General features: G+C 42.5%; 1 protein-coding gene across 2 annotated transcripts in view; it reads left to right on the top strand.

Moving 5' to 3' along the window:
• NVL (nuclear VCP like) overlaps window positions 1-13,883 on the top strand; it is a 65,637-nt gene that overhangs the window by 19,861 nt on the left and 31,893 nt on the right. For both annotated transcript variants that reach the window (XM_034764667.1, XM_034764669.1), the window contains exons 14-18: window positions 2,214-2,432; window positions 4,322-4,426; window positions 5,641-5,703; window positions 8,013-8,132; window positions 10,759-10,858. In XM_034764667.1, coding sequence (XP_034620558.1) covers window positions 2,214-2,432; window positions 4,322-4,426; window positions 5,641-5,703; window positions 8,013-8,132; window positions 10,759-10,858 — 607 coding nt within the window. The remainder of the gene's footprint in view (window positions 1-2,213; window positions 2,433-4,321; window positions 4,427-5,640; window positions 5,704-8,012; window positions 8,133-10,758; window positions 10,859-13,883) is intronic.

The following is a 13,883-nucleotide window of genomic DNA, read 5'->3' as shown; positions in this document are numbered from 1 at the left end:
TGTATGGCACCATTGCCTATTTTGGGGAAGCAACATTTTAAAAAGGCAAAAGTTTGGTCTACAACATGGCATAATGCTGAAAAAGTCATTTGTGCATGAGTAGCAGGACTGGGGCTCTGTTGCAAGCCAGAGAGTTTGCAGGCAGCTTGATGTCAAAATGTTTTGATGTCTCAAGATGAAACAGTGTGGCCATTGAATGTGAGCACCACCCATTTGCTGTGAATTTAAGTACTGCCTTTGGAAGCTTCCTGAAAATGTGTTGTGCACATTAGTTGTTCTCTGCCTGCATTCTGCAAGGACTGCTTCTGGTTTAAGAGCTGATATTTCAGAATACTCTAAACTCCACATGCATACTCGGATTCTACTTATAGAAGTATTGTCCAGGAAAATAGTTTTAATTTAAGTAGAGGGCAGCTGCATTAGGATAATGTAATCATGACTCTTGCTCCTCACACGTTTCCTGAACACTAGGAGTGAATGATTTTTTTTTTTAATTTTTTAAAGCAAATAGCTGCAACTCTCATGTCAGCACGATCAAAGAGGTTCCTGATAATTGGGAAACACACATAAGAGGTCCGTATGTTGAGGACTGGTGTAAGATCAATATTAATGACAGTATCCTAGGACCACAGACAGTCAACAGTAACATATGTTTATTATAAAAATAAATACAAAAAAACCTTTCTACAGCAATTCATCCAATCTACAAAAACTAAGCATTCACACCTGTTGAGTTTCACCCCTCAAAGTGATGTTGTTTTATGGGAGGGGCGGGAAAGGTTCTGAAGGAAATGTTGGACACTAGAAAAATTTTAATCACATGGCCATTTTTGGAACAGTCAAGTAAACCTCACCCGACATTTCCCCTCCACGAACTGCTATGGGAAAATCAAGCAAGCAAAAGACAGAATTTTGTAGACCTTTTGTATCTTTATTCAAATGGAAATCCTGGAGCTACCATCCCACCTTAATATTACCATGCCATATTAGGACCAGAGGTAGAGTTAATGGTGGAAGGTGGAGTTTTTTGGTCAAGGAATTCTCTGATACAAGCCTCTCAGTAAGGAGCTGACTTTAATAATCAGTGCTTTAAACTCCAAATGTCTTCCAGCTGAAGACCTGCATAGTATTCATCCTGTCCCTTCAGAGTCTGCCGGGATCGCAGTTTGCCAGATGGGGCAGTGTTAAACAATGCAAGATGCTCTCTGTCATTTACCACCACTGTACCCAGAGCCTGAAGATCAAACACAGACCTGGTCAGCTTGGGAGAACGAGAGGGTGACTGGAAACTGCATATAGCAATTGCACAGCATTAACCACTAAACCACAGAACCTAAAAATACATGCAGTGATGCATAGTAATGTACTGAAAGCTTGTTACAAATGAGCACTGACTTTTAAGGGCTACATACAACTGAATGTAAATGCATGGCTGAATTCCCAGTGCTGCTACCCAGAACCAATGATTTGTTCTCTGTTATGAGCAATGACCTTTTTAAATAAACAGAATTAGTTAATTTAGTCAGATTGGTTGGCAGTCCCAATAGAAGAGATCAAGAACTGCATGTGCAGCATGGAGAGAACTCTCCGGAGCAGTGTGGGAGGAAGTTTGCATTACCACTGCCCATGTTGGCCTTGTTTTGTGGATGTGTGTGTGTGTGTGTGTGTGTGTATATATATATATATATATATATATATATATAGGACAGGGGTTGGCAATCTTTCATAAGTGGTGTGCCGAGTCTTCATTTATTCACTCTAATTTAAGGTTTCGTGTGCCAGTAATACATTTTAACGTTTTTAGAAGGTCTCTTTCTATAAGTCTATAATATATAACTAAACTATTGTTGTATGTCAAGTAAATAAGGTTTTTAAAATGTTTAAGAAGCTTCATTTAAAATTAAATTAAAATGCAGAGACCCCTGGACCGGTGGCCAGGACCCGGGCAGAGTGAGTGCCACTGAAAAACAGCCCGCGTGCTGCCTTCGGCACGCGTGCCATAGGTTGCCTACCCCTGATATAAGATTTAAACTAAGACTCCAGGGTAATCAGTCTGTTATCTTTCTCCACTGTTAAATTCACACGCACTGTGTCGTGAATGTTACGAAATTGGACTCTGACAGGCTTTGGCTGTAGAGGAAACTCTGAGAAAAATGGTATTTGTTCTTAAAATCTTGTCCATTGTCTCTTCTTCCCACTGCCTTCTCCCTCAGGATGAATTGCAGAGGCTGCTAGAGTTGCTAAAGGAACAAGATCCCCTGCTGGAGAAGCAGCTGCAGAAGCTCTGCATCGAAATGAATGATTTCATTGTTGCACTGTCTTCGGTGCAGCCCTCCGCCAAGAGAGAAGGCTTTGTCACTGTCCCTGATGTGACGTGGGCGGATGTTGGAGCCCTGGAGGACATTCGGGAGGAGCTCACTATGGCAATACTGGTAGGCATGAATGCTGTTTAAAGTCCTGTTAGGCAATGCCAGGCTAAGATATCTAGCCAGAGTCAAATTTACATGATGTTTTTTTTGGGCATATACACAAGGTCTTAGGTGTACCACAGCAAACTGGTCCTAAATTCTATGGCAAGGTCCCAGGATTCTGCAGCACGCTGGTGCAGCAAACTGTAAATTCTGCTGCACTTTCATTTAAGATTACAGCATTCAGATGTCTAACTAATATGAAAATGAATCATAATACAGTCAAACGGTCTGTTTTTTTCTGAGATTTAACTTATTTTACACTGTCCCCAGGCTTTGAGTTTTCAGTGTGTTGTGAATTTTTGAAGTGATGGATAACTGCATCTGAAGTGTCATGGAAGTTTTGGCAGCTGTGTTGGAATAACTGGGGATTTAGTACCTAGGAGGAATGGGAGGCAGTTTGGTGTTGTGGGATAAGCACATCAGCTGGATACTTCTGCTATGAATATGTGCAACTTGCCTCATGTGGCATGGCATATGACCAGGATTCATGACCGAATTTGGTCTGCTAGTTGGATCATTAGCTTCCCTGGCTTGGGCTGGATACTGACAGGGAGTGTGACATGAACGCTGATCCATGCCCCCCAGTGAAATAGTTAATGATGTTGCCATTTAACTATGAAACAAAAAGGTGACAACACCTGATTGAGGTGAATAAAGGAGATTGCACCTCTCTAAGCTATCATTTTAAAATATCTGTAAGCTCAAGAGGATAATTGCGTTGATTTACACACTCTCTTAACATTTTCAAATTTCATGATATGGGCTAGGAAAATATTTTACTTTTTTAAAGGAAAGCCTACATTCTAGAACAGGGATCGGCAACCTTTGGCATGAGGCCCACCAGGGTAAGCACCCTGGCGGACCGGGCCGGTTTGTTTACCTGCCACGTCTGCAGGTTTGGCCGATTGTGGCTCCCACTGGCCGCGGTTCGCCGCTCCAGGCCACTTGGGCTGCGTGAAGCGGCGTGGGCCAAAGGATGTGCTGGCCATTGCTTCCCGCCACCCCCCATTGGCCTGGAGTGGCGAACTGCGGCCAGTGGGAGCCACGATTGGCCGAACCTGCGGATGCGGCAGTTAAACAAACCGGCCCAGCCCGCCAGGGTGCTTACCCTGGCGGGCCGCGTGCCAAAGGTTTTCGATCCCTGTTCTAGAGCATAGTTCTGTTGCAAGGGATAGATTCTACTGCCAGTTCCATAGCCACGGTACATGAGGCCCTCTACATGTATCTAGAATGTATTAGTGCATAATATTGTCCATGGTTCTGTATGTCTTTATTAAGATCCTGATACCCAATTCTGTGAGGCCTTGTTTCTAGTGTTCTGAAAACTCTGCTTTGTCGTATCTGATGTTTACTGCTGGTAAAATATTCACAATTTTATGAATGACCATATACAGCTAACTTTCTCTGTTTGATCTAATTGATCTTTGTTAGTGATGAAACATTTATGAGGAAATTTATTTTATGGTTTTGAACTGTTAAATCTTAGACCCACATTCACTCTTTCTGACAATTTGCTAAACTTTATTTTATAACTTGTAAAATAATTGTGCGTGCATTTCTCACTGCAATTTTCTCTTCCTCAACAGGCCTTTACATAAACTGGGTATGGCTTAAGTAATAGGCTTTTATTAAAACTGTTTGAGTCAATGTCTAAATTATGCACAAAATAGTCATTTGCTTCCACAAGCCAGTACCTACTCACCTATTTTTCAGCTCCAAATATGCCCATATTTTTGCTTGTTCAGTTTTGGTGCAGAGTCATGCACCTTTTGCTTTAGCTCTAGTTTGTAGTTAGATGAAAATTCAGACCAGCTATATTTGTCACTGAGAACTGTTTGCGTTTTTTATAGGCACCTGTGCGGAATCCAGAGCAATTCAAATCTCTTGGTCTGACAGCTCCTGCTGGTGTTCTACTTGCAGGGCCTCCTGGGTGTGGCAAAACACTACTGGCAAAGGTAGGAGTTTGGTCATTCACACCCTGCATATGACTACTGGGAGGTGGGAGAGTACCAAAATTAGTCTAGCGAGTCCTAGAAAGGAAGTAGGAAAAGCCTATTACTTAAGAAGTTTTTGTAAGAATGACCAGTTGGCTTCTAATGGAAAATAACTGGGTCCAGGCCATATAATAGGAGTTGAGCTCTTGCACTTACCTCGTCAGGAGTTGGAGTACAAGATTTTCTTTGGAAGTTATTCGGTTTCTTAATAAAATAATTACAGTTTAACTTGAATGGGGAAAAAAAAACAAGGCAAAGAATTAAATTATAAAAATAAAATAGTAAAGAGCGGAAAGAAAATGGTTCATTTATGAGACGCCCATCACTGGAATTTTTCACTGTGGAGGGTGTGATCAGACCTGGTCACCTGTGCTCTCTTTTTTCTTTACCATATACCTTCTCTTGCAAATGCTTTTGCTTTTCTGCTGGAGCATTACATTTCTTATAGCCTTTCTCCCTTTCCAACACCCAAAGTTTTCAGACCAGTTGTTGTCTTTGAACATCGAGCGCTGTTTATGGGGTGAAATTTCTGTGTAGCTCTCATCAGTCAATGAGAATTGTGCAGCCAGTGCCTTAAAAATAGAGCTGGGCACAATTTTTCTGACAAAGGTTTTTTGCCAAAAAATTTAAATTGGAGTTGACTGAAACATTTTGTGAATTTGTATTGAATTTCCTAAAGTGTTTCAGCCCCCCCCCCCAAAAGATCTGAAAAGACTGAAATAACTTTTCTTTTTGAATTTTACTTCAATTTTATTTTTAAAAAAGGTTTAAAACCTCAGAAACAAAATCTTTTGATTGACCCCAAAATGATTTTTTTTCTTTTTCAGTTCTTCAAAAAAAATTTTTTTAAAACCCTTCTGTTTTCAATCAACCCAAAACTAATTGTTTTTTTTTTTTAGGGAGGGGGTAAAGGGATAGTATATCTCCTAAAGAGCTTTGTATATTTTGACAAACGCTTAACAGATCTCCTTTTCCTTGATGTTCTTCCTAGTTCAGCATACAGGATAAAAAATAATATCCCAGCTCAGTGTCAGCATCTGGAATCTTGCCAGAACAGTCAAGGAGAAAAAATGAATCCCATTTCTATTTTTACTATGATGACTCCCCAGAGACTTCAGAAAGTCTCCTGAGGATCAGGAGTGGGAGCTGAATATATCTGTCTTTCTTTTTGCTAGGCTGTAGCAAATGAGTCTGGACTGAACTTCATCTCTGTGAAAGGTCCTGAACTGTTAAATATGGTAAGTTTTTTGTTCGTGGCACCTTGGCGTCTGCCTTTGACTGAATTCTTGGCTAAAGCCTGGGTCAAGTGAAAATCCTAATAATTAAATAGAAGATAGTTGGCACAACAGAAATTGCATTGTATAACCTCTTCCTCATTCTTATAGCCCATATGGCAGGCAGGTTGTTCTCTAGAGCAGTGGTCTCCAACCTTTTTACGCACAAGATCACTTTTGAATTTAAGTGCAACCCAGGATCTACCCTGCCCCGCTCACTCCATCCCCACTCACTCTGTCACCCCCCCACCCTCACTCACTTTCACCTGGTTGGGGTGCGGGCTCTGGGCTGGGGTGGAGGGGTTTGGAGTATGGGAGGGAGCTCCGGGATGAGCCTGGGGCAGGTGGTTGGGGTGCAGCAGGGGGGAGTTTGGGTGCAGGAGGGGGCTCTGGGCTGGAGTAGAGTGTTGGGGTACAGGAGAGGTATGGGGTGCTGGCTCCGGGAGGGAGCTCAAGGCTGGGACACAGAGTTGGGGTGCAGAAGGGAGTTTGGGGTGCGGGAAGCAGCATGGGGTGCTGGCTTTGGGAGGGGGCTCAGGGCTGAGACAAGGGCTCGGGGTGGTGGCACAGGCCTGAGGGTTGGGATGCAGGAGGGGTGCAGGCTCCTGCTGGGCGGCACTTACTTCAGGCGGCTCCCTGTTGGCGGTGCAGTGAGGCTAAAGCAGGCTCCCTGCCTGCCCCGGCCCCACACCGCTCCTTGAAGCAGCCAGCAAGCCCCTGGAGGAGGGGGGAGGGCACATGGCTCCAAGTGCTGCCCCTCCCTGCGGACATCGCCCTCGCAGCTCCCATTAGCTGCAGTTCCCTGTTCCCGGCCAATGGGAGCTGCAGGGGCAGTACTTGCAGGCAAAAGCAGCACGTGGAGATCCCTACTCCTCCACCCCCACCCCAGGAGCCTGCCTTAGACCTGCTGCGCTGCGGGACTTTTAGCGGCTGGAGATCACAATCGACTGTCAGAGGCTCCAGGATCACCCAGTCGATCATGATCTACCGGCTGATTATCACTGCTCTAGAAAGAGGAGAGAGGAATTTTGGGTGGCTTAGATCTGTCCCAGCTCAAACGACCTCTCATGGTAAAGAAAATGAGGCCATGGGGGGCCTGGTGAAGTAGCAAGTTACTTGCATCTTTTCCAGTATGTAAGTTGGACTAAGGACAAAATTTTCTTTCCTAATGAGAGCTATGGGTCCTCAGCACATCTACAAATCAGGCCACTTACCTAAGCAAACTAACTACTAAACTAACTTTAGGCAACCAAGTTTGAAAATGTTATCAAAACTCATTCCCATTCTACTTTTAATAGAGGTTTAAACATCAGAAAAGTTGTTAATGTTCAAGATATGTTGCTTAAATGTCATTGCTTTTTATGATCAACGATTAACACTAGTTTGAAGCTTCAGTCTCTCATATTTCTGAGCACTGGGCTTAGAAACACTTACAGTAACTAAATTTTAATATGTGCTACAGTTGATTAAAAGTGAAAAGTGTGTTGAGTACAATGGGTTCAGTCTTAGTTTTTCAAAGCAGAGTTGGGAGTGTAGCACTTAACTGCTTATTGGTAGTGGGTGAAGTAGAACTAGAAACAGTGGATTTGATTGATTGTCCTAGGCTTCCTCAAGTCTGCTGAAAGAGATGCCCTTTGGCCGGGAAAGAGAAATCCACCACAGTGGGGATCCCTGTCTCCTTAAGTGCTAAGGCAAACTGTTTTGACTCCTGAACTCTGAGAGTTTTGAAGATAAATGAGTGCAAAGTGTAACAATGGTAAATGAACATGTTTGGAAAAATGAAACATTCCTATTCAGAATTTGAACAATTTTGTGTGTGTGTGCAAATAATGACTGTTTTTGAGTGAACCTCTCACTTCTATTTCAATTGTTCCTTTCTGTAGTCATATAATTACAATATGAACTACAGATAAAGCAAATCTGTGGATGACTTTGATAACTAAAATGATCTGACCAGCTGAAGATCCATGAAGGTTCTAGTGAAGAATTTAACTATTAATTCTTAGTCAAAACACCGCAGATATATATATTTTTTTTTAAAAAAGGGGAGATCCTTGCCTGTAACATCTTATCAAATGTGAGCATGTGTGACCGTGAGACATCACAAAGATAACCAGTTCAGATGTAAATTTGTCCCCAGTTAAAAAAAATGATGTGGCAGACTTAAATGGAGTGAACTGGCAACCCTCAAATTATGGGTTAAATTGGGGTTGTCAGGCAAAATGTAGATGTCTCACATAGTTTCATTGAGCTTTATGTCTTGCTTATTTCAGTATGTTGGTGAAAGTGAGCGTGCTGTACGTCAGGTATTCCAGCGGGCCAGAAATTCAGCCCCTTGTGTTATATTCTTCGATGAAGTTGACGCTTTGTGCCCTCGGAGATCAGACCGTGAGGTGAGTATGAAAACATCTCCATAATTAACGTCACTCAGTTGTGGGTTTCAAAGTGGGGAGTGTGTTTGTGTAAACTTTCAAATACTGTCTCATTGGCCCCTTCTCAGAGACCATTCAGTAGAGATGCCATGTAAATCTGCTGTCTCCCAGAAACAATAATTCAATTTCGGGGTTGCCACATATTTAAGCCAAGGATAAAAATGCAAGCACCAAATATGTAATTGGGTACAATACCTACTCCTGCTGATCTCTGAACTCGTAGGTATATGCAAATGGCTCATGGATTATGGAAAATGCCTCCAATTGAGATTTGTTAGTTTGGGAGTCACAATATCTCTTGCCACTGGAAAGCCATATTGGAAAATTGTTTGCAGTTTAGTGTAGTAACTAACTTCGGGCCAAATCCTGAACGCTGTTTGCAATAATAATGGGAACAGAAGCTCCTTAATGTCATGTATGCTGAGTCTGTGCTGGCCCAACCAATAAAGGAAATGTTTTATGACAGGAGCAGATTGGTATATGTGGCCTTCATAGCTGCTTCACCAGAGGAACCCATCTATCTTGATTGCCTTGTGGAAGAGAAACTTGAGCATTGTCTACATGTGGAATTAGCTCCTATTTAAGTCCTCAGTGTAGCTGAACCAGCACAAATTCCCGTGCATACAAGGAAAGCAGCAATTTGCACTGGTGGAGCTGACCTCTGCTTGAAACCAGAGTGAGTTCCACCAGGGCAAATTGCAGCTTTCCTCATGTATGCTAGGGATTTGGGCTACAGCAGCTACACTAATGGCTGAAATTTTAAATGTAGAGCACACCTTTGTTTGGATGAGCACAGACACGTTGCTATATAGATGTTCAAACATGTAGCCCCTTTGAAGTTTTCTACAGCTGCCTGTAGCCTTCGTGCCCTCTGTGTAGTCATGGCATCACTGTGTCTGTGCATTGTCATCGGTGGGTTGGATAGAGTGCAACTCCTTCCTATGGGTAGGAACGAGGGAGTTTGAGCAGCTTGCCTCTAAGTCCCCTGTTCCTACCCCACTTTCAGAAAGTGCAGAAATTTATATTGTTGCAAAGCACAGCCAGGCTGACGAGTCCCTGCCAGGCCCTGAGCTGTGAACTCTGTAGGACATGGATTTGGGGCCCAAATCAATATAAACACTATGGGCCTGAGTCATTTTGTTACTCCAGTTTTTACATTGGTGTAGCTTCAGTGAAATTACATCAGCATAAAACTAGAGTAGTGCAGTAGTGAGTCAGATCTTAGTTCTGTATAGTTCCTCAACATAATTTTGAGGACTCCCTGTCCTACAGCGATCGAGCTAAAGAAAACTGGTGCTATTTTGCCTATGCTCCAGTATCAGAGCTACAATTTTTGTGGTGCATAGTTGGGATTCCTATCATCTTAGGTGTTTCCATTTGCTTTTTACAATAATGTGTGTTATTTCTACCATTGATTTGATTATCTGTCAATTCTGGGCAGGTTGATGTTTTTTTATATTTAATTTCTGAATAAAAGTATAAATCATAAAACAACCAAGTAGACATCTGCAGAACCACCAAACAATCTCCTCTTGTAATTGCGTCCTTGTCCCCTACCTAGAATTTCCCATATCTCTCCACCTATTCTTCCTTGTCATGTCTAGTTACATTTGTCTGCTAATAGAGGCATATTTCTAGCCATTGCTCTTAGCCTAACTTTCATGAAAAGCAAAGTTCAATAGGATTCCACTTTTTTAAGAGAGACTTACAAATCTACTTCACTAATAGAATCCCTGTCCAAGATCTTGTAATTTTAAAGCATGTGTTGAGTAGTATACAATAGAGTTTAGAACAGTAGTAGCTATAATGGGATGTTAGTACAGTAGGACCTCAGAGTTATGAACACCTCGGGAATGGCGGTTGTTGGTAACTCTGACCAGAATGTTATGGTGATTCTCTCAAAAGTTTACAACTGAACATTGACTTAATACAGTTTTGAAACTTTACTATACAGAAGAAAAATGCTGCTTTCTTATTTTTTTAGTAGTTTAACACAGCACTGTACTGTATTTGCTGCCTTTTGGGGAGGGGGGTGTCTCTGCTGCTGCCTGTATTTGTGTATTTCCCATTCCAAATGAGGTGTGTGGTTGACTGGTCAGTTTGTAACTCTGGTGTTCCTAACTCTGAGGTTCTACTGTATTTAATTATGAGTTGAGTTGAGCTGGTCAAAAATGTATTTGGTTTAGAAGTTTAATTGGGCAGGGCTCTCAAAGCCTGTATATATGTGGTTTTTATTGTCTATATTTAAGCAAGACAAACAGAATGGTGGGTGGTTCAAGTAGCGAGTGCTTCACAGGATAGCATAGTCCTCATTTTTTTTATTTAATGAGAAGGAGGATGCTTGTCACCTGTTACACATGAGATGTGTGCCAGGTACAAAGGTGGCGTGACACATGACGCTGGGCTGGTGGTGAGCAAAGGAGATGAGGGAAGTGGTCAGGAATGAATCTTGATCAAAGTGCTGCGAGAGAAGCATAATCTTGGGAGTGGTATTTTGGAAGACTAATAAGTACTTTTTTCTGTATTTAAATGATTCACGTTCTTGCTTGCTTTCTCAATTTTGTTGGAACCACATTATTGTTTTCAGGCAGGTGCCAGTGTCCGTGTGGTAAACCAGTTGCTAACAGAGATGGATGGTCTGGAAAATCGTCAGCAGGTTTTCATTATGGCGGCTACCAACAGGCCAGGTGAGAAATAAAAAACAAACAGGCTTGCTATTTTTTCCACAAAGGGTCTCTCAAGTTTAAAAAAATATATTTTAGAAACAAGTACTAATACTTGTGTTACTAACACCACCTTAGCTTACTACACCTGAAACAATTTTCAATATCTAACTCTTCACCATTTATGTTTACTACTTATGTTTCTCTCTGCTTGAACAATGAAGAGTCATTTTCTGGTTCTCATTTACTAACAAAATGATACAAGGTATGGGTTGCAAACACTGCAGGAGATGTGAACTCAAACACTGTTTCATTGAGAAGACAAGAAAACATTTCTACATTTAAGATTGTTTTAAAACCGTAATTTATATATTCTAATTTAAGGCTTAATTGACTGTGACACTTAAAGCAGGTATGTTGTCTTGCTTGTATTTTTTGTTTGCATTTTTTAATATTCCGATGAGGTCAGGTGACTTTCAACTAACCTTTTTGTGTACATAAAAGCACAATGGTTGTTCAGAATAAGACCCTGGCATAGACCAAGTTTCATGGAGACATCAGTCTATTCCAAGTTATCACGACTGACAGGATGTAAAATGAAGTTAACTTGTTCAGATATAAAGCTCTCTCAGTTGGTTCCTGATCCAGAGCTTATTGAGGTCAATGGAAAAATTGCCATTAACTTCAGTGGGCTTTGAATTAGGTCCTTGGAATTTAGAAAATACGATTAGAAATAGTGCACACAGTGCATGCTCCTTTCTGCTTGCTTTGTTTACCACTCATCTGTGTAGTTTAAGTTTATGGCTTTGTATATTTTATACCAGATTTTCCATATACCATCTCATCTATCTCCTCTCTCCACTCCATAACCTTCCTTCTCTCCCCTCTTCACACACTCCCCGCTCCCGAAAAAAACATATTCTCAAGAACCCTTGCACATCCTGTTTTTTCAGTTGCCTTCCTCTCATCCTGGTCATGTTTCTGGCCACTCTGTCCCCACTGTTTGTTTGACTCCTGAAATCTTGGGGTATGTCTACACAGCAAGCAGAAACCTGTGGTAACAAGTCTCAGAGCTTGGGTCTACAGACTTGGGCTCGCGCTGCAGTGTTTAAAAATAGCTGTGTAGACATTTGGGTTGAAGCCTCAGCAGGGGTGAAAGTAACTCAAAGGGCTTACCGGTTCGCTGGAGTCCTGAGTGGGGGGGGCATGGCCTCAAATGGAAGAGGCGTGGCCTCAACCAGAAGAGATGAGGCCTTTCATGATTAAAAGGGCCAGAGGCTCCGGCCACTATGGGGAGCTCCGGGCCCTTTTAAATCCCCTCCCGAGCCCGTCTGCCGGAGCTCCGGCGGTGATTTAAAGGGCTCGGGGCTCCCCGCAGCGGCTGGAGCCCTGGGCCCTTTAAATCACTGCCGGAGAAGCTGGTTCAGTCCGTCACGGCGTACTGGACTGGACCGGCTTACTTTCACCTCTGAGCCTCAGGTTCTGAAGCCTAGTGCCCTAGGCTCAGCCCAAGCCCAAACATTGACACAGCTATCTTCAGTGCCACAGTGTAAGCTCAAGTCTGTAGACCTGAGCTCTGAGACTTGCTGCCATGGGTTTCTGCTTGCTGTGTAGATGTACTCTGGGTGACTTTCATATATGCTAGCAACAGCTTCTCCACTTAATACACACACAACTGTCTTTTTGTTTAACATAACGCTTCTTAAAACTCACTCATTATATTATTTGTGTAATAGAATCGCTTATGGACCAAACTGAGGCCTGGGTCCCATGCTACTATGCATTGTACAATCCAAGTAAGAGGCATTCCTTGTCCTGGAGAATTTTCAATCTCAATGGATAAGGCAAAGAGTGGATACAAAGAGAGAGAACTTAGAATGAACAATATGAAGGTCTGCAAATGCTGTGTTAGTTCTGCAGTTTTTTTGGTGTTTGTGGTTTTTAATTTGGGTGTGGTTTTGTTAAGAAAGAATTAGATAAACAGAGACAAAGGAAGGGAGAGGGGACATTGAAGAGAGGGGGATAAGGTAGCTGGGGAGAAGGGGACCATGCAAGGCATAATGAGAGAGGCTGAAGTAAAGAGACAGGGAGGGTGGGAAATGGAGTGAAAACCAGTCAAGGTAGGGGAAAGAATATCCAGAATAAAACCTGAAAAAAGCAGTCTGATCTCATCAGTGCCCTAGGATCCCTTCTGCAACTGCTTGTCTCTGCTCCTGCCAACTGAGTTTCTGGTATCTCTTCTCTGAACTCATGGCTGGGTGGAGGGATGGAGCAGCATGGGTGCTGGTGTCCCCAAGTGAGGCTTTTCCATGAATGATTCTGAGTCTGAGGGGGCTTGAAGGAGGGGTAATTACAGAGGGGTCTCACAGCCATACAAAAGGGGCAGGGGCAGGTATCTCTTGAAACTACATGTCTCTGCTCTAGTTACAATTGTAATCCTCAGTTGGCACTATGTTTTATTATGCTGTCGAAAACTTTTGAGCAAGTACTTCTTATGAAGCAACAGAGGGTCCTGTGGCACCTTTGAGATGCAAGACTTGCATCTGAAGAAGTGAGGTTCTTACCCACGAAAGCTTATGCTCCCAGTACTTCTGTTAGTCTCAAAGGTGCCACAGGACCCTCTGTTGCTTTTTACAGATTCAGACTAACACGGCTACCCCTCTGATACTTCTTATGAGACAATGGGGGGCATTCCACCACCATCACACCTTATATCTATTAAACAAACTTCCTGTAACTGTCAAAGCACACTTTAAATTTTCGGTTTTTGTTTGGTAAATTGTCAAATGTCCAGATTTAAAGAACAGGCATATCATCTGCCTGTGCCCCTACAATGTTAACCCCACCAAACAGAGAACTTCTTACTCGGTATAGGTTCAGTTCAGTACCACATACCTTTAGCACTAGATAAATAATATTGGAAATCTGTTGTTTGAAATGAAATGTGCAATCTGGATCCAAACAGGTTTTCTCACTCACTATGAACAGTCGCCCTCCAAATGTGAGTTGTGGGGTGAAGGTATTTTGGCAGTGTAAGTGCTGCTGTTCT

Source organism: Trachemys scripta, chromosome 3 (genome assembly GCF_013100865.1).
Source record: "Trachemys scripta elegans isolate TJP31775 chromosome 3, CAS_Tse_1.0, whole genome shotgun sequence".
Taxonomy (NCBI): Eukaryota; Metazoa; Chordata; order Testudines; family Emydidae; genus Trachemys; species Trachemys scripta.
This window is presented reverse-complemented; position numbering and strand designations above follow the sequence as displayed.